This window comes from Neomonachus schauinslandi, chromosome 1 (assembly GCF_002201575.2).
Source record: "Neomonachus schauinslandi chromosome 1, ASM220157v2, whole genome shotgun sequence".
NCBI classification, from domain to species: Eukaryota; Metazoa; Chordata; class Mammalia; order Carnivora; family Phocidae; genus Neomonachus; species Neomonachus schauinslandi.
In genome coordinates this window covers 111,556,084-111,575,730 of record NC_058403.1, presented here as the reverse complement: position 1 = coordinate 111,575,730, position 19,647 = coordinate 111,556,084, and the positions used below count along the sequence as shown (strand labels likewise).

Sequence of the window (19,647 nt, the reverse complement as noted above, 5' to 3'; positions counted from 1 at the left end):
TCAAAATAGAACTTTTGGATGTAAAATAGTAAACATCCTGTGATTCATGGTTTAGATGACAATTTTTAAGATTACTTTGAAAACATTTCACTCAGAATTTAGGTGTAGTGCGTAGTTTTTACAATTTGGTAAAGAATATGTGTAGTGTAGGGTGGCCTGGGTGGCTCTGTCGTTAAGCATCTGTGTTTGGCTCAGGTCATGATCCTGGGGTCCTGGGATCGAGCCCCGCATCGGGCTCCCTGCTCAGTGGGGAGTCTGCTTCTCCCTCTCCCTCTAACCCTCCCTCCTACTGGTGCTCTTGCTCTCTCTGATGAATAAATAAAAAAATCTTAAAAAAAAGAATATGTGTAGGGCGCCTGGGTGGCTCAGTCATTAAGCGTCTGCCTTCAGCTCAGGTCATGATCCCAGGGTCCTGGGATCGAGCACCGCATCGGGCTCCCTGCTCGGCAGGAGGCCTGCTTCTCCCTCTCCCACTCCCCCTGCTTGTGTTCCCTCTCTTGCTGTGTCTCTCTCTGTCAAATAAATAAATAAATAAAATCTTTGAAAAAAAAAAAGAATATGTGTAGTGTAACTTCAGAGAGAGTACTTTACAATTATAGTATACTACAATTTTATTCTTTTTTAATGGAAATACTGGTGGCACTTGCATATAGCTATTAACAAAGCCATACAGAAATCGGTGTGTTCAAGAACACAAGTGCATGAAAATGATTTATTTATATTTTTTTGTTTTGTTTTATCAGATATGTCTATAATGTATTTCTGTAGTCTTAATCTAAGAGTTAATGGATGTGGTAGGTTATTAACCTCATTTTCAGTGGGAAGTAATATGCTTATTCTCTGAAAAGCTCTTGACCACAAAATAACCATAGGCAGTTTTATGATGAAATTCTATATTTTCTGATCTTGAATTTCTGTTCTCAGAAATATACTGATTCTTTGTGTGATATTCATCATATGCTATTCCACTTCTCAGGTATAAACTACTTGAATGGATGTTTGTTACAAAGCTACATGCAGCAGGAAACTCCCAAATTATGATGGCCTATATATTTTTTTGTAAATATTTATTTGAGAGACAGTGAGTGAGAGAGAGAGAGCACGTGATCAGGGGCAGAGGCAGAGAGAGAGAGGGAGAAGTGGGGCTCGATCCCAGGGCCCTGGGATCATGACCTGAGCCAAAAGCAGACACTTAACTGACTGAGCCACCCAGGCGCCCCATGATGGCCTATATTTTATAAGTTAGTTTATGTCTGTCTAGCACCTAGAACACCTTTTCCTGGAAAAGTAAGTGTTCACTGCTGATGGTTATGTTAATAAGCCAGCACTTTGTAGTGCTTAATGTGTCTGAAGTCCTCTTCCACTATCACCGTCACCCAAATTGTGACATGTGATAGCGTTTTCCGTGATCTGAGTTCTCAGTAACTCTTTCATGCAATGGCCTGCCTGTAGCTTTCTGTTGCTGACCAGGCATACTGCCTACCTTCAGCCTCTGAAGAAACCTGACTTACAGCTTCCCCATGCCTTTCTATCTGTGTTTAAGATACACATATAGCCTTTTCTTTCTTTTTTTTTTATTTTAACATTTTATTTATTTATTTGACAGAGAGAGACACAGTGAGAGAGGGAACATAAGCAGTGGGAGTGGGAGAGGGAGAAGCAGGCTTCCCTCGGAGCAGGGAGCCTGATGTGGGGCTCGATCCCAGGATGCTGGGATCCTGACCTGAGCCGAAGGCAGACACCTAACGACTGAGCCACCCAGGCGCCCCCATACATAGATTTTCAAGAGCGTATTTTAGAAATAAAGGTTATTTCCCTAGTAAAAATGGAAAGCCAACAGATTTTTTGTCCTTCTCTCATTCTCCCCACACCTTGCTTTGCTTTTTTTTTTCTGTTTTTCAAACCTCAGAAAGACATAGGCTTACATAGGTGGTGATGCGGGAGTGAGGGGTACATAATAGATTGAGGTAGGTTCAAGCTGCATTTGAAATTAAATCATGTTGTAGGTCTTCTCAGAGTCTCCTAAAACCAGAGGGAAGGAACAAGGAAGAGAGGAAGGCAGATAAGAAGAGAGATGGGCAGCTAGCTGGTGGGGGATGCTGCCCTTGAGGCCAGTCCTCCTGAAGGTGGCAAAGGGAAGGACAGTGATGATCACACTTCATGGCTCCCCCTTTCCTGGGACTCTACCATTCTGAAATCCTAGATACCACCTGAACCAGCACACGTTTAGCCCTCTTGCCAACTCAGACTTTGGGAGCCATGGCATCTGAGAAAGATTTCACAACCTCAGAATGTGGCCCAAAGTGTACATCTTACCTCCCTTTCCTCTGAGATTCTGGCTCCTCAGCACTAGCTAAGACCATCTTATCTATTCTTAGGAATGAAAAAAATAGATGATGTTGCCCCAATCTCTTTGTACAAAAGGACAATGAAGATAACTTCAGAACCCAAATAGTGTTAATGGAAGAGAGGCCTGACAGCATCATTTTGTGAGCTCTCAGAAACAGCTCTTCTCTCTCTCAGAAACAGCCCTTCTCTACTTCTCTACCTTATCCATTCTACTTGATTAATGCTCTTACAGGGACAGGAGCCTGGCTCCTGGGCCAGGATTTCCTCCCCTTTACCTGACACACCCAGCCGGTCATCCATTCCAGGCAATGTTTCCACCCAAGGAGCTAACAGTCAGGGGCCATCTGAACATGCAAGCATTTCTCTTCCCTGTACACCCATCCACTAAGAAACCATTTATGTTCTCTCTGTGCCATAGAATGACCTTTTATAGTGTCTGATTTTTCCTAGAAACCACATTGGGCTATATTCCTGAGTCAGCCGATTGTTAGTGGGGATTTCTCTAGGTGCAGGTTACCAGCCCACAGGTGTGCTCCGAGAGCCACTCTCTAAGCCACACAGGAGTTCCCACAGCTGCCAGGGGCTCAAGAGCACCTGCTATCTGCATTCACTCAGTCAGCAAATACTGAGTAGCTCTTCGGCAGGCACATATGTAACAGGTAGTTGGTAACATAACTTTAAGACAGGAAGACCTCCTGCTCTGATAAGATTAGGAATTCAGATTGTTTTTTTGGAGGGGGGTGGACAGGGGAGCAGGACAAATAAACAGACTGGTTTTTGAAGGTTAAAGTTCATGTACATTTATTCCTTGGTTAAATTTGTGATTTTTCCTTTACTAGGCTTGCCCACCTGTCAGTATGGATGTCTGTGCTTTAAGAATACAGCTTTTCATAGGCTTGAAATCCATTTGTCACTTTAAAAACCACCTGATACTTTTGACCAAGGCAGACCCTGAGGCCATTCCAGAGAGAAGAGAATCACCCAAGAGGCTTCTGTAAGCATCCCCACACTTCCACACATTCCTTCCAATGTTTCTGGAAAGAACTGTTACTGGTATATTTTGTGTGTGTCGTAGTTTATCTTTTTAAAAATCAAGACAAAACTTTGAATGATTAGATGGTTTGTCTATGTTTTTTTTTTTTTTTCCAGAGAAGGAAAAGAAAGTTCTAGTGGTCTCCATACTATCCTTTATATTAACCTTGGAATTTTAGAAGAAAGTGGATTATAAAGTAGTTCCAATAAAAATCTGTGTAATTTTAGATAAGTTAAAGGACATGCTCTTCAGTGTAATTAATAGGAAAGACAGAGCCTCTAATGCTAATCCAAACTACAAGGCTCTTTACTACTTTTTTCTTTTTTTCTTTGACCTTTCAGTGGTTACATTTTTATCCAATTATTATTTTCTGGTATTTCAATTCAAAAGAAATTAATAATGCATTTCTTACCTTAAAGCACATTCATGATATATAGATATGTGCTGATCGATCTTAAAATAAAATTGCATTTTGATAACACTAATCTCTGGGTGACTCTTGGATTTTCTGCTTCTACATTGTTTGGAATAGAACACTTAGTGCCAGACTAGTTATGCTTCTGTTCAACATTTTTTGTTCTGTGAACTTATGAGTAGGAATTAAACGATGATGATGATGATGATGATGATGATGATTTGTATGTTCTCCTATGAATAATTTAATCAGGAAAGAAATCCGTCTGGGGGAAGAGAAGCAGATAGTGTACAGATGGTCCCATACTTATGTTAGTTTGACTTACAAGTTTTCGATTTTACAATGGTGTTGAAGGCAGTACCCATTCACTAGAAACTGTATTTCGGATTTTGAATTTGTCATATCACATGTGGTATGGTATTTTTTGGTGATGCTACACAGTGGCAGCCACGTGATCATGAGGGTGAACAACCAATACATTTACATCCATACTGTACCCATACAGTCATTCTGTTTTTCACTCTGTACAGTATTCAATAAATTACATCAGATATTCAACACTTTATTATAAAATAGGCTTTGTGTTAGATGATTGCTACTGTAAGTGTTCTGAGCAAGTTTAAGGTAGGCTAGGCTAAGCTCTGATGTTTGGGAGGTTAGGTGTATCTGATTTATGGTATTTCCAATTTTTCATGGGTTTATTGGGAGGTAGGCTCATCGTAAGTCAAGGAAGAGCTGTATTTCTAGTCAAACCGGTTTTTATTTTTAACATAAGTTTTTGCTTTTTCAAATTTTTTGTGCCTGTGCTTTGTCCCACCAACAGGAATAATCAGAGGTTGATTTGGGTAACTGGTCACTCAGAGCGTGCACGGGATGGTCTGAGACTGACTGATTCTGAAAGCTTTCTGGCAAGAGGAAGAACAATTTGCAATCTTGCAAATTATTGACATTTTTTTGTAATTGCACATTTTAAAAAATTCTATTTTTAAGTGATTTAAAAAAAAATCCTAACCTATTTGAAAGTTTCTTTGGTCAGAGGTCTACATTTTAAAAAGATTGTATACTAAAGAAAATGCATCACATAGTGAAAGCAAGAGAAAAGAGAGTGCTTGAACCCATGGTTATATATGTCTTGCGCGCTTTCCCAGCAGCCCTGAGTGTTTTGCCTCGTGTTCTGTTGCAGCTTCTGCTTAGATTGGTAACATAGGCGTGCTGGACTCCTGAAGGCCATGTGCAAGAGAGATACTGGGCACAGACACTCTCACAGCCAAGTCTTTCTTCCTTTTGAGGGGTCTTGCCTGTTCTTTGAGCATTTTGCCCGTTTAAGAATTCTTGTGGAGTAAATTGGAAGCAATTGGTTTGTCAGTACATGAGAGCTGTCGAATTTTAAATGCTGTAGGCCTATGTAGCATTGTGAACTAATGTTGTATAAAAATCCACTGTACAGCTAATCACTGAAGAAAATACTAAATGAAAATGATTGCATAAATCTTTTTAGGTATCCAATATTTACCATTTAAGATTGCCATTTATTAAGTCTGTGTCTTATCCTGTAATTCTTATCTTTTGTTTTGCTTTTAGTTCTAGAAAAGGAACCAGTGGTAAGCTTAAAACACCTCCTGTAGCTGAGGCTGGGTGGAATTTGTATATTGTGGATACGATCTCACCAGTGCAACTGTACAAAGAAATGGTACTCCTTTCAGACTTCCAATTCTTATTTGTAGAAATTTAGAGTCAAAGCAATGCCCCGATATTGATTCTAATCATCACACATTCAGAGTGCCACAGCCAACCAACTTTCAAGCTCCGTCTGGCAGTAGAGTGTGGATCTTTAGTCACCTTCTTGTTTTCACAGCTCCTGACATTTGAGGAGCCCGTAGAAATCCCCTTCACTAAAATAAGACTTCCTTATTCATACCCACCCTCCAAAGAGGATCGATTAACCAGTCTAAGCATAAATAGCCTTTGACCTTTACTTTGAACCCTAGCAAAGAGAACCAGGAAATGGAGCTGAAAGAAATCTTAGATCATTTATCCCCATCTCACTCTTTGAAATATTAGTTGATTGTCTTAGGACCTTTGCACCTGCAGCATTATCTGTTGGGTAGTGGCCCAGAGGGGGGCACCCTTCTTCCTTTTTTAAGAGTGACAGCTGCCAACTCATTACTCGCAATTTTTTTTAACTCTTTTATTTGAAATAATTTAAAACTTACAGAGAAGTTGCAAGGATAAGAATAGTAGAAATAAAACTCTGTATGTATATTCTCCACACAGATTCACCCATAGTCAACATTTTACCCCTTTTGCTTCTCTCTTTCTCTCTCTTTTTTGTGCTTTTGCACTTTCTAAACACACACACACATACACACACACACACACACTACCCCCCCCCCCGCCCCCCCCCCCCCCCCCCCCCCCCCCCCCCCCCCCCTCCCCCCGCCCACACACCACGATCCATTGGAAGGTAATTTGCATGCATCAGAGCCTAATGCCCCTAAATACTTCACTGTATGTTTCCTAAGAATCCGGGTATTTGTTTATCACTTATTCAGTTATCACTGAAGTACCGTCAAATGCTTAATAAATTTAACAGGACACATATTCCAATGTTGCAGTTGACTCAATTATGACGTACTAGTATCTCCCTTCTCCAGTACAGGGGCCAGTCTAACATCAGATAGGGCATTTAATTATCACGTCTCTTTGGCCTCCTTTAATCCAGAATAACTTCATAGCCTTTATTTTTTATGGCATAGACATTTTTGAAAATAAATTTTTGCCCCTCCACCTTTTTAAATTTTTTATTATTTATTTTCTTCTTGTTTAGATTCAGGTTATGTATGCTCATTCTCAGCCAGGACATTACATAGGTAACGTTGTGTCTTTCTCAGGGTGTTACATCAGGAGGCACATAATATCTGTGCCCCTCATTGGTGATGTTAATTTTGATCATCAGGTCAAAGTTTTGCCTGATTTGTCCCTGGCATTTTAATGCTGATAATTATATTGGCTTTGCCCTGTCCTTTTAATCTTGCTTAATTGAAAGTCTTAAAACTTCATCTAGATGATTTGCTTGCTGGAATCTGAAAATACTGATGGGCTCAGATTACCTAGTGATAATTTTAATAAGCCCACTGTAGGTTATAGAAATAGGCCAAGTAGAACCTAAATTTACTGACTGAAACTACAATAAAGGAAGCATACTCAGTCTGAATTTAAGATTTAAATCATAGAACTGAAAAAAGTTAACTGTTTCACATATGTTTGTTAGCCTTATTGAACTATGAACAAATTATTGCTAAGTTAACAGTGTTATTAGTATTACAATGTTATTTGTACCTTCTCTAGTGATTAGCACTGTTTAACAAGGGGATGTTCACAATCACGTATGTATTAAGCTGGCTCATGGATTGTGGGGGAAAAGAACACCTCAGCTAGGCCCTATCAGAATGGTAAATAACCACTTTTTAGTTTTTTAGGATTTAATGTGTTTAAATATGAACTCTACTAACAAAATACATAGATAGTCTTAAGAACCAGGAAACTTTTGGGTGTTTTTCTGCAGCAATGTTAGCTGTTGGCCTTTTTTGTTTCAGGTAGACTACAGTAATACCTACAAGACTGCAAAAACCCAGAGCTGCATCCACCTTCTTAGTGAGGCTCATCTGTTAGTGAGGGCTGCCTTGATGGATGCCAATCAGTTGGAACCTGGAGAAAAAGCAGAGCTTTTGGAAGCATTTAAAGAAAGCTGTGGGCACCTTGGAGACTGCTACAGCAGGTTGGTGATGCTTCTTGGAAACTTGTTAGAGAAGCCATCTTGAGATTTGGGTGTAGGTACTAGCTTTTCCATCTCTGGTAGCTACCTGATGAATGGGGGAATGAATGAGGGGAGGAGATTCATTTATTCATTTATTCCGTCAGCATTTGTTGAGCACATACTGTGTGCCAGGTACTGTGCTAAGCTTAGAGTCACAAAGATGAACATGACTGTTTCCTGCCTTCAAAAGGAGTTACAATTTATTAGATGAACAATGAATCTCCAGTTCATGAGTTTCCTTCCACTTAATTTAGGAATTAAATTTCTTTCAGGCCTTCTGGGCCTGCTCATGACCATGAAAATCCCAGAGACAGCTGTTATTACTAGTTTATTGCCTGTTAGCCTTCAGAGAGAGATACCATTTGGATGGTCTGTGATTTTAATCTTAGTAGTCAGTGCTTTTATGATTTCAGAAAAGGACTGGGATGAACAGTGGTTTTACTTTTAGAGATGGTCTTTATAGATTTTTTTGTGTATGATTATTTCAAAGGCTTACTCGACCCACGGGAATGATTATAAATTAATAAAACAGACTTTTCGTGCCTATCAACACCATTATTTTAGAGCCACTTTAAAAATCCTAAAATTCACTTAATGAATTATTTTTCTATTTTTATTATGAGCAGACAAAAAGAAACTGTATTAATTAGAATGACTTTACAGAATAAAACTTAGAACTTGTTCCAACTGCTAATGGCAGTAGAAGAGTATTTTGAGATTTATGTCATCCGGAAAGCATTATCTGTTTTATTATCAAATGTGTTAGGCATCCAGGCTTAAAAATGACAAATTTGAGGTTTTTTTACTTCCTTCTCTTTAGGCTTGACACCCAGCATTCCCACCTCGCCTTGCCATACTATAAGATGTCTGGTTTGTCTATGGCTGAAGTTCTAACCCGAGCAGACTGGGTACTAGAGGATGGATCACAGAAATACGAGAGGGGATTAATCTTTTACATTAATCATTCACTTTATGAAAACCTGGATGAAGAATTAAGTGAAGTTAATATAGTTTTCTACTTACTTATATCAACCTTCTTAACTTTTCATGTTAGCAATTTATTTTATGCGATACTGTTTTAGAAGTCAGGTTCCAGATATTTTTCTTTGGAATTATTTTCTTCTTTTCCTAAAAAGGTAATGAATGTGTCCTTTTCTTCATTAATAATCCTAGAATTATAGCTTGGAAAATAACTTATAATCACCTTCTCCTACTTTCTCATTATATAGATGGAGGACTGTGGTCCATTGTGGTTGAGTGACCTGCCCAGTGTGACAGGAGCATATCTTTAGAAGAACGACACACACCCCAGGGCCTTCCCTTCCTTCTTGTCTGCAGCCCTTTGCACAACCCTAGTTCTCCCAAATTCCAAGTGCCCAAAGCTTCACTTATGAAATCCTGACCCAGCGACCTTGAGACATTACTAAGACTTATTTTTAGCCCCTCATGTATTTTTAAAAAGAATTGAGTGCAAATATGCAAAGCTGGACATTGGGAGACCAAATGTTTTAAGGTTTTGAGAGAAATGAAATTTTTTTGTATACAATACCTCATTAAGTATATCTTGTACTAAGCTGTAATTTTTAAATGGACTTTTAAGTGTAATTTAATCAAATCTTTAATTTCTTCTTTTGAACTCTTGTTAAAATTAGAAATGCTAGCCACGACTCGGTACATATTTTCGCTGCTTTTTCCTCATTATACCTCAGCAAAGAGATCACTTCAGCTCATCTCAGGTCTCCCACATTATCACCGTGAACGCTGTCTTTTTTAATCTAAAACGTCATACTTATAATTTTGTCTCATTTGGAAGTTTATATCTTTTATATCTCTTTTTTTCGTTTTTGCTGATTTTGTTGCTTTCTGCTGGTTAACCAGCCTTTTATTTCTTATTCATGTTCACTAAAGGAATTAGCAGCAAAAGTGGTCCAGATGTTCCACGTGGCTGAGCCAAAGCAACTGCCGCATATTCTCTGTAGTCCTTCTATGAAGAATATTAATCCTTTAACTGCCATGAGCTACCTAAGCAAGCTGGATACTTCTGGGTTTTCATCGATCTTAGTGACATTGACCAAAGCAGCAATGGCTCTGAAAATGGGAGATCTTGACATGCACAGAAATGAAATGAAAAGCCATCCAGAGGTACGGTGCCCTGCCTGGCATTAGCAGCAGGCTGAAACAGGACCTGGTAGTCCTACATTGTTTAGCTTTCTTTTGGCTTCTGTCTAGTTCATTTCTTCTTAGTCATAAAGGAAAATAGACTTAATGTTAGAAAAGAAGTGACCCAAAGTGGGAGTGTTTGGGCTTTGGATCTGGTAAATGAAAAAGAAATAAGAATGACCAGTGGTAGCAATGGGTATCCAACGACCTCTCAACTTTGCGTCAGGTACTTTTAGAGCACAGTACTTGGTACTAAAGAATATATAGGCTCTGTCCTGAGCTGACAGGCTGATCTAGCATGAGGGATATGGTATGTCCACTGAAACAGAACAGAGTGATGTGTGTTCAAGTACAGCAAGTGGGATGTTAACCATGAGCCTTAGGAGTCTAGTAGTGGAGGAAATGGCCTGCACTTGGGAAAATCACAAATTACGTTATAGAAGATTAGTATTTGAATGATATATCAAAGAAAAGGTAGCTTTTCTTTCGAAGAGAGCCCATTTAGAGTCATGAACCAAAGATGTTAATCATTAGGGGAGGAAATTAAAAGGTAATGTTAATTGAGCACCTATTATGTCCCAGGTCTATTCTAAGCCCCTTATATATGCTATCTTACTTAATTCTTGCAACAATGTTATAAGTTAGATGCTTTTATTATACCTGTTATAAAGATGAAGGAACTAAGACAAAGAGGATAAATGAGTTGTCCAAGATCACATAGCTGGTGAGTGTTCGAGCCAGGGTTTGGAGCAGGCAATATGGCTTCTGATCCTGTGCTCCTATTCTGTTGTTTTGTTGCCTGTGGTCAAATGCCCACAGTATGACGTTAGTTTCTAAAACAAGAGAGCAGAAGTGTTTTATAATTGTACAAATGACATGTTTTGTTAGATGAAGAGAGCGAGTCAACATTGAGGTCTCCTTTGCCTTGAAGAGTACAGTTTTAGAAAGATGAATTTTCTTAAAGATATATTCTTTTTATATTCTTATAGTATGTTATTTTTAAACAAGTAGACTTAAATATAAAGCTCTCTACAAAAACAGGATATCCTGATGCTTAATTAAATATTAATAACTTCTTCAAAGACAGTTAACAATGATGTCCCTCTTAGAGTGAGAACTTTGTAGTTAAAGAAAAATTGAGATTGAGTATTAATAGTTTACCCATGAACCTTGAATGCACTGGCATGTATTTTCAAGATGAATGCAATGTACATTTTGATCCTAAATTTCTTGTTTATCTGAAGATGAAATTGGTATGTGGCTTCATTCTGGAACCTCGACTATTGATTCAACAGAGGAAGGGACAGATTGTTCCAACTGAGCTTGCAGCACACTTGAAGGACACTCAACCTGGACTGCTTGTGGCTTCAGTTCTGGGCTTACAGAAGAACAACAAAATTGGAATTGAAGAAGCAGATTCCTTCTTTAAGGTTTGTCACTTTAAAAATGCAATGGTTCTGGGTAGGCTGATAAAATTGGTGGGGTGACAAGAAGCAGAATAAGAGACTGAGTTTTCATTTGTTTATTGAAAAAAAAGACACGTGACAAATTTATAAAAGTACACATTAAAAGGATGTATCTAGAAAAATTCCACTCATGCAATCTAGAATCTGTTTTCTGTTCAAATATCTCAATCTACTTTGCCATGGCATGAATGCTAATGATAAATTATTAAAGCATGACCCACATGATGGAGTGCTACTCAGACTAGCTATAACTTGATCGATAATATATTTATCTGGGATATGGGGGCTTGTTTCACTGTTTTCAAGGTGCTTTGTGGTAAGGACGAAGATATCATTCCTCAGCTCTTGGTAGACCTTTGGGAAGCTCAGCTCATAGCAGGTCTTCCAGATGTGGTTCTCCAGGAACTCTTTTTTAAGCTCACATCGCAGTACATCTGGAGATTATCCAAGAGGCAGCCCCCTGACACCATACCATTGCGAACATCAGAGGATCTGGTGAGAGAATAGAATAATATATTAAATTAAACTTGTACACTACACATTATAGTAGTGTACCTTGTGATTTTTTTTTTTAAAGATTTTTATTTATTTGACAGAGAAACAGCGAGAGAGGGAACACAAGCAGGGGGAGTGGGAGAGGGAGAAGCAGGCTTCCCGCCGAGCAGGGAGCCCGATGTGGGACTCGATCCCAGGACCCTGGGATCATGACCTGAGCCGAAGGCAGACACTTTACGACTGAGCCACCCAGGTGCTCCTACCTTGTGATTTTTAATGGCTTAGAATCAAACCTAATTTATATTACCAGATATGTTATAAGCAGGAATGAAAAGTACACTTAAATCTTGTCCATGAGTAAAGTTTCTTGCATTTTAAATAATTTTGTTTTGTAAGGACTGCCCCCTACTGCTCCTATATTACTTACTTGCAGTGGTACCTCAATAGACAAAGCATAGAGGAGGGGCTTTCCCCCAAAACATGTCTGCACTCCCTCAGGGGATAGTTCCAAAGTAGAACACAAGACACATTTGCAGACTCCTTGGTAGGAGAGGAACTGCAGAAGGCTTGTGGGAGGGAGACTTCCTTACTGTCTCATTTCCTGTCAGCTGCTCACACAAGAGCTATTCTGTAGCCCTTACAGGAGCCCTAACAACTCTGCTTTACCACTTCCTGTCCCCTTCTCCCTCTAGCCCTTTATGCCTGTCGTGGATGCCACGCCTAATGTGGGTTCACTGGAAAAGTTGCCGACTTCTTGAATAAGGGGGCTTTATGGGAATTGTCTTGAGAACTTATGGAAGAGATTTTGTCTAACAAGGAAAGTAGTAGAAATAAAAATTCCAATATTACTGTTAAATTTTTTTGAGTAAAATTAGCTTAAAAGCAGTATTGCTTTTTTCACTACAAAATGTTTCTTAGGAATATTTTAAAATTTAAAATGTAAGGAACTATTGGGGCACTTGGGTGGCTCAGTCAGTTAAACATCTGACTTTGGCTCAGGTCACGATCTCAGGGTCCTGGGATTGAGCCCCCTGTTGGGCTCTGTGCTCAGTGGGGAGTCTGGAGTCAGTTGGCTTGTCTCTCTCCCTCTGCCCCTCCCCTCTTCGCTCCTGTGTGTGCTCTCTCTCTGTCTCTCAAATAAATAAAATCTTAAAAAAATAAATAAAAAATTTTAAAAATATATAAGGAAATATTTAGTGCATTTCCCCCCATTTTTGGTGCAGTTTTATTCAGTGAGAAGCAGCAAGGCTGAGACTTTTCCAGGGGAATATATTCTAAAAGACTTCTGTTCCCGTTCCCAGGAAAGTGGATACCTAACTCTGTGACAAGGCAGAAGATTAGCAATTGCTTTTTCTTTTTGGAATGGATGAAGAGAATCTTGTTTTGTTGTATTTTGTTTATGATAAATTTCTTTTACATTTTAGATTAATGCCTGTAGTCATTATGGCTTAATCTGTCCATGGGTTAATGTCTTAATATCATCCGATTCCTTAGCGGATAAAAGTTATACAGAAGACCTTTCAAAATTACAGGTAAATAAAAATGCCTCCTTTTTTTACGAATATGCATATTACAATATAGTATCAGATTTAAATTTGGTAAAACCTTAGGTGTCCTGTTAATCTAGAGTGTATACTTTTGGGGGGGGAGGATAAAATCCACAGTTAGGCATACTCAGGAGCTCTGGAGGACATTCCCGCCTCTGCCTGAAACTGCAGAGAGGAAGGTGGGCGGCTCCCGTTCCCGGCTTCCCCCCCCCCAAGGCTGGTTTTGTTGCCTGCAGAGAGTGAGTTCACCAGGTCACGTGACTGACTTGCTTCATTTTTCAGGATGTGCTTGGAAACACTTTGTGAAATGGAAGTATGGCAAATGCTTAGCGGTGTTTTTATTGATGGCATTTATTTTTTGTTTAGTGTTCACTCATGTTAGGCCTCTAGCCCAAGGCCACCACTATCTGTTTTATAGAAAGTAGGTTTAATAGCCAGTTTATCTGGCTCCTGAGGAGGAGTCTTAAAAAAAAAAGGAAGTATGATCAGAAAATGTAGATCATCCTGCAAGAATTCTGACCATGACAGTGTTTTTGCCACAAATGAGAAATAAAGTCCATCTTTGACTTGGTGGACCAAGCTGGGCTAGATGTGGATATGATTTTATTTCAGGTAGTCCTGTGGCCCAAGGACTGAATATAACCCCCACATCTGCTTTGTTTGGTCTGCCCAATATAGTGCCAACATATACAAATTGAAATTTCAAATGAAGAATTCTGAGTTTCAAGATTTTTCTTGAAAAATTCAGCAGAACTGGTAACCCTGGGCTTTCACTGCCTCTGAGACCTTAGAGTTGGAGCGAACTAGTGATTTTGCTCCGTGGTCAGTGCTCATGTTGTCCTGTCTGCCTCAGTTCGTATCTCTGGGTCTGCCTGGTCCAGATATGGTGTCTGGTGTCCATTTTCCTTATACCCAGCTGCCTTCATTCATTTCCATAATCTGTTTTGGCCTGTTTAGGCTTTTGAGTTTGCAACCCCTGATTTACCCTGGGAACTGGTATAAGTGTGGTTACTGCTTATAGAAACCAAAATGGCAAGTTGGGGTTGGGGTCAGGGAGGGAAGATCAAAAGCCCATATTGCTTAGACTCAGGCTTTAGACAGGCCTGAGTTGTAAATCCAGAGATGGAGTTACTTACATTCATGAAAAATTGCTGGAGAAAATTCTTGTTGGTTCATATCTCTAGTACACTTATGATACAGAGGCTCCTTAGGGCTTTGCCTCAAATACATTCATTCAACAAATATTCCTCAAGCAGGTGCTGTAAACTTGGTCTGTGGCATTGGATAAGCCAGGCAGGGCCTTGCCCTTCCAGAATATATATATTAATTACATATTTAAAATCACAATTGTAACTAGTGCTGTTAATCTTACCGGATAGAGCTTCACAGAATTTTTATAATCACTGCTTGAAAAAGTGTAATTGAGTGATCTTTTAAAATTCATTTTAAAGTATTTAAAAAGAATACTTTCTTCTGGGAATCTTTGCTGTTTAAGGATAGAAATGTAGTCAACCTATACTTTTAAAAATTGTTTTCCTAACAATGAGTCATGGAACACTACATCAAAAACTAATGATGTAATGTATGGAGATTAACATAACATAATAAAAAAATAAAAATTCAAAAAAAATTGTTTTCCTAATTGTATCTTTTTCTAGATTATCTGTGGGTTGAGTCATTAAATAAAAAATAACCATCAAGAAACAAAAAGATCTCATTTGTTTTCACCTAGAGGAATGGGAGTTTCAGAATCACCTGGAGAACTTTTCCAAAATTGTATGATTCCCCTCTGCCCCGCATCCCACCATCACCACACAGATTTGATATGAGTGTCTGTCTGTTATCCTCAATCACTGTTATAGTATATTTGTGCAAAACTTAAAATAAAAACAATCTATAAATCAACTAATGTCAAAAAGCTGCTATTTGGAAAGACACAGTAACTAGTAAATGCCCTGCCTTTTGCCATAATCATCATGGTCCCCTCCCCCACTTCCTTGCCAACCACCACTCCTTAGATTGTGTCGGTGGAGAAGATAGAGTCTGTGGGTTCCAGCCATGCAGAGTTGGCTGAGAATGAGGGATCACAGAAGGAAATAAATGTCCGTGTGTTAGGTGTGGAAAGGAGCCCATTTCCAATACTGAAAACAAAGGGAGCACTCTGCTAAGTAGCATTAAGAGTAGTTTAAAGAGTATGCTTTGGGCCATTTTAAATTCAGTGATATACGTGTTGTCTGGTGTTTCTTATTTTTAAACTTGTTGATGATATGGATAAAACTAAGTAAAAGTTCATGGGTAATCAATTTGTACCAAGCTTTGAGTAGCTTCATTTAACCATGGTTTGGGTTACCCATGCCTTGATCCTTCCTACCCTGCCCATTATCCAAATTAATCAAAAGTAAATATAGAAATAATCTGTGTTTTCTTTCATGTGGGAGATCCTACAAGTGGTAGATTTTCATGTTTGCTCTCTTGTTGTCAGGAAATTATTTCGATGAAGGTGACTATTAAACTTGCAGGAAGGAAAGGGACCAACCTTATACTCCAAGCCATTCCTTGGTAGATATTTGGAATAAAATAATCAAGCTGACTGTAAACGAATAGGTCACATTCCATATCCTCTTGTGCGTCTGAGAAGATGCTGTAGTAAAAAGGATACAGGAAGAAGAAAAATCAGGAAATGACCATCTCATCTTTATCCAGAAGAAAGGGAAAGCAGAGATTTTTTTTTTTGGTGGTAGAATCAAAAGTAGTATTTACAGTTTAAATGTTTAAAAGTAAAACACTGGTAAAGTTCTGAATGCTCAAATACTACCTACTCTATGTCTTTCAGTTTGTGGCAAATAGTATTGATACAATTGCTTTAGTTTTCTTAAATGTTAGATTTTATTTTTGGTTATATATGTAGTGCATGCTTATTATAGAACATTTGGAAGATACAGGAAAGTGTGAAAAAATAAAAAGTAGGCTTTGTCCTTCCATCCAATGAGCTGATTTCTGTTTCAAATTTCAAAGGCATTTCTATATGTACATGTATGTACCTGTGTAGATTTTACAAAATTGATCCTGCTCTGAATATAATTTTGTATTGACATTTTTTACTCATCATTCTGTTATGAGCATTTGCTCATTAACTAGCCTCTGAAAATAATTTTGATGGCTATATAATATTCCACCATATGAATGTACCATAATTTACTTATCCCTTATTTAACATAGATCCTAGTTGTTCAATATTACAATTACTCCTGAAATGAAATGGACATAAATCTTTGACCACAATGTTGATTATTTCCTTAGGATAGAGTCCTAAAACATTCCCATTAGTTTTAACTTGCAGTCTATCCAAAGCAACTAAAATATGTTAGTTTAGAAATGATTACTTTCTATTAAACAGATTTTTTTCTTTAAACTAGAGATGATTTCAAGATTATTTAATACTTCAGTCTACTTAGACTTATAAATATTGTATGCATGTGCTCTAAAACCTCATTCATCTTTTTGTTTCCTTTCCTTTTTTTTTTTTTTTTTGCAAGTGCTGTTTGGTCTTTTTTTAAAAAAATTGTATTCTATATATTGTGCTTTCGTTTTTTGGGTGCCTCATTCCATAACATTTCACTTTTCTGTTCATAGTCTCTTATATGTGGTCCTTCATTTGACATAGCTTCCATTATTCCATTCCTGGAGCCACTCTCGGAAGATAATATCGCTGGCCTCAGTGTCCATGTTCTGTGTCAGACACGTTTGAAAGAGTATGAACAGTGTATAGACACACTGTTAGAAAGATGCCCAGAGGCGATCATTCCATATGCTAATCACGAGCTGAAAGAAGAGAATCGGGTACGCTTTTTCAGCTTATGTCTTTTAGGCTTGATTAGTGATAATCAGATTTGATAATCTTGTTGCCTTATCTGCAAAACAGGGACAAATTATATCAGTCTCACCTCACAGGTCTGGATGGGTCAAAGGAGCAAATATGTTTAATATGTTACGTGCTTTGAGTACTGTTAGAGACTATTAAAATGTATGGTGATTGTATGTTATCTTCATTAAAAACCTCATTTGGAAATAAAGCAGGATATTACCTGAAGATTTGGGAAACAATGTATGATGGGAAAATATTTTCTGGGCTATAGGGTCTTTAGCTTAGAAATTAGAAGAGTTTTAAACTTTAGTACTCCTCCCTCCCTCCCACGTCCCCTCCCTCCCTTCCTTCCTTCCTGTCACCTAAGAGATGATAACAGGACATGTCTATGTTTCTTCTTGAAAATAACAAAGTACATATGTACAACATACATATCATTAGATTTTCAAGTTACAAACCTTTTTATGGTATAGTTTAAACAGAAGCCTGGCTGCTGATATAACTTCTGTTGTAACAAAGTTTGGCACCTTAACCAACATGATGTATTTTTGCCCTGTGCTTTCCTGCACAATCTTACTCTCGTTGGAAATTTGAATGTAAAATGCATCAAACTTAAAATGTATTCATTTTTTCCTAAGATAGACTTTGTGGTGGAAAAAACTGCTGCCTGAACTTTGTCACAGAATAAAATGTGGTGGAGAGAAAGGTCAGCTTTACCTGTCATCATTAAAAGGTAAAATGATCTTTTTTTTTTTTTAAAGATTTTATTTATTTATTCATGAGAGACAGAGAGAGAGAAGCAGGCTCCCAAGGAGCAGGGAGCCCGATGCGGGACTCGATCCCAGGACCCTGGGATCATGACCTGAGCCGAAGGCAGACGCTTAACCATCTGAGCCACCCAGGCGCCCCTAAAATGATCTTTTTTGCTTGATTATAAATTTGAGTCCTAATTTTCATTTCCATAATTTGCTGAAGACTTGCTTTCTCTGTTTTTTTCATGAGGTTCTCAAATGAGGTGAAGAGGGTCTTAGCAGAATCATCTCAAGGGTTTATTTCCGCATTGATATGCTCCCCCATCACACTGGATATTCATTTATCTCTTCTAGCCATGGAGCTGCTACTTTTAAGTCAATCTTTTCAAACATTTAACAAATGATCGTAGTCATAGAAACTCACAACCTCAGTATTTTAAAAACTTGAATAGCCATTAATACAATTGCATTTTTTATTGATGATCTGAGTGCTTAATTTATTTCATATAGGAAATTAAGATTATTGTTATTATTATTATTAATTATAATTGTAAGCAAGTATTGAGGAATAACAAGGTTCTCAAGGCTTTAAAAGTTGACTATAAATTATGCAGTGTTTTGCAGCATAGGTATTGTTTGAATTTGCATAATTTGTAGTCACTTATAATTTGGTTATCAATTTCTCTAGTCTTATGTGTTAGTATCACTAGATAATTGTTGGCCTGATGACAAAGGGTGTGGTTATATTGATTTAACTGTGCATAAAAGATTAGAAATTGACAGTGCTGGAATTGTGTTTTCCAGCTGACGTGATTGGTTTTTAAAGTGATAGGCAGAGCCGGTGGCCATAGGAGGGTGTTTTTCTGAAGATGCCCATTTAAGTAAAGTTGCATGCTTGTGACTGGGAAGATGCGGTGACTTGATACTAACTTTTTGTCCTGCTCATCTCCCTGAGTGAATTTTTGCTTTTCAGAAGGTGGAAATGTCAGATATTTGATGGCCTTGTCCCCCTTGTGTCACATTTATCTTATAACTTGGAGCCGATTATTTGTGTGGGTGGATCACTTTGCAGAGCAGCTATCCCACATCTTCATACCTCAGTAGCACCATTATCTCAGTCAAAGGACTTCATCCTTTCCTCATCCATATCCATGTCCTCTCTACCCCTAACCTACCCACAATCATTCCTCCAAATGTTCCATTTTTCTGTATCATCAAACTATGTCAGTGCGTGTGCATAGACCTGTGCATGTATGTATGTATGTGTGTGATGTGTGTGGCTCATTAGACTAAGTGCTGGGTGAGATTTGTGTTTATTACTAGACTCCAAAACCTCAAGAGCTGGTATAGCGTTTTACTCATTTTTCCTGTTGTGCCCTCCTTAACCAGCAATATGCCTGTCCATAGGAAGCGTTCTCTATTTATTGGTTTGAAGGGAAGACACCTGAATAACTTCAGGTCCATTTTCAAGGGAGTTGTAGTGCACCGAGAGGAGACCAGAACTAGAGTGTGGAGACCTGGTTACTGAGTGACCGGAAGCAGGTCAATGTTTTAGTATCCTGAGACTAATGAGAAGTTCAGGATTGACTCTAGAATAAACATTAGGCAAGATCGTAAGATGGCAAGGTTGGAGATGGAGGTCGGGAATCTATGTAATATGCTTAGGAGCTTGGATTTCTTATCTCTCTAATACAGCATTTCTCAGCCTTGGCACTATTTACATTTTGGACTGATAATTCTTTTGTGTA

The 19,647-nt window shown here is 38.4% G+C and overlaps 1 protein-coding gene across 2 annotated transcripts in view; it reads left to right on the top strand.

Annotated features, from left to right (window-relative positions):
• HPS3 (HPS3 biogenesis of lysosomal organelles complex 2 subunit 1) overlaps nt 1-19,647 on the top strand; it is a 39,305-nt gene that overhangs the window by 16,789 nt on the left and 2,869 nt on the right. For both annotated transcript variants that reach the window (XM_021685986.2, XM_044915224.1), the window contains 10 exons: nt 3,189-3,343; nt 5,379-5,487; nt 7,394-7,575; nt 8,435-8,615; nt 9,523-9,756; nt 11,019-11,204; nt 11,547-11,735; nt 13,160-13,267; nt 16,916-17,122; nt 17,790-17,880. In XM_021685986.2, the coding sequence (XP_021541661.1) occupies nt 3,189-3,343; nt 5,379-5,487; nt 7,394-7,575; nt 8,435-8,615; nt 9,523-9,756; nt 11,019-11,204; nt 11,547-11,735; nt 13,160-13,267; nt 16,916-17,122; nt 17,790-17,880 (1,642 nt within the window). The remainder of the gene's footprint in view (nt 1-3,188; nt 3,344-5,378; nt 5,488-7,393; nt 7,576-8,434; nt 8,616-9,522; nt 9,757-11,018; nt 11,205-11,546; nt 11,736-13,159; nt 13,268-16,915; nt 17,123-17,789; nt 17,881-19,647) is intronic.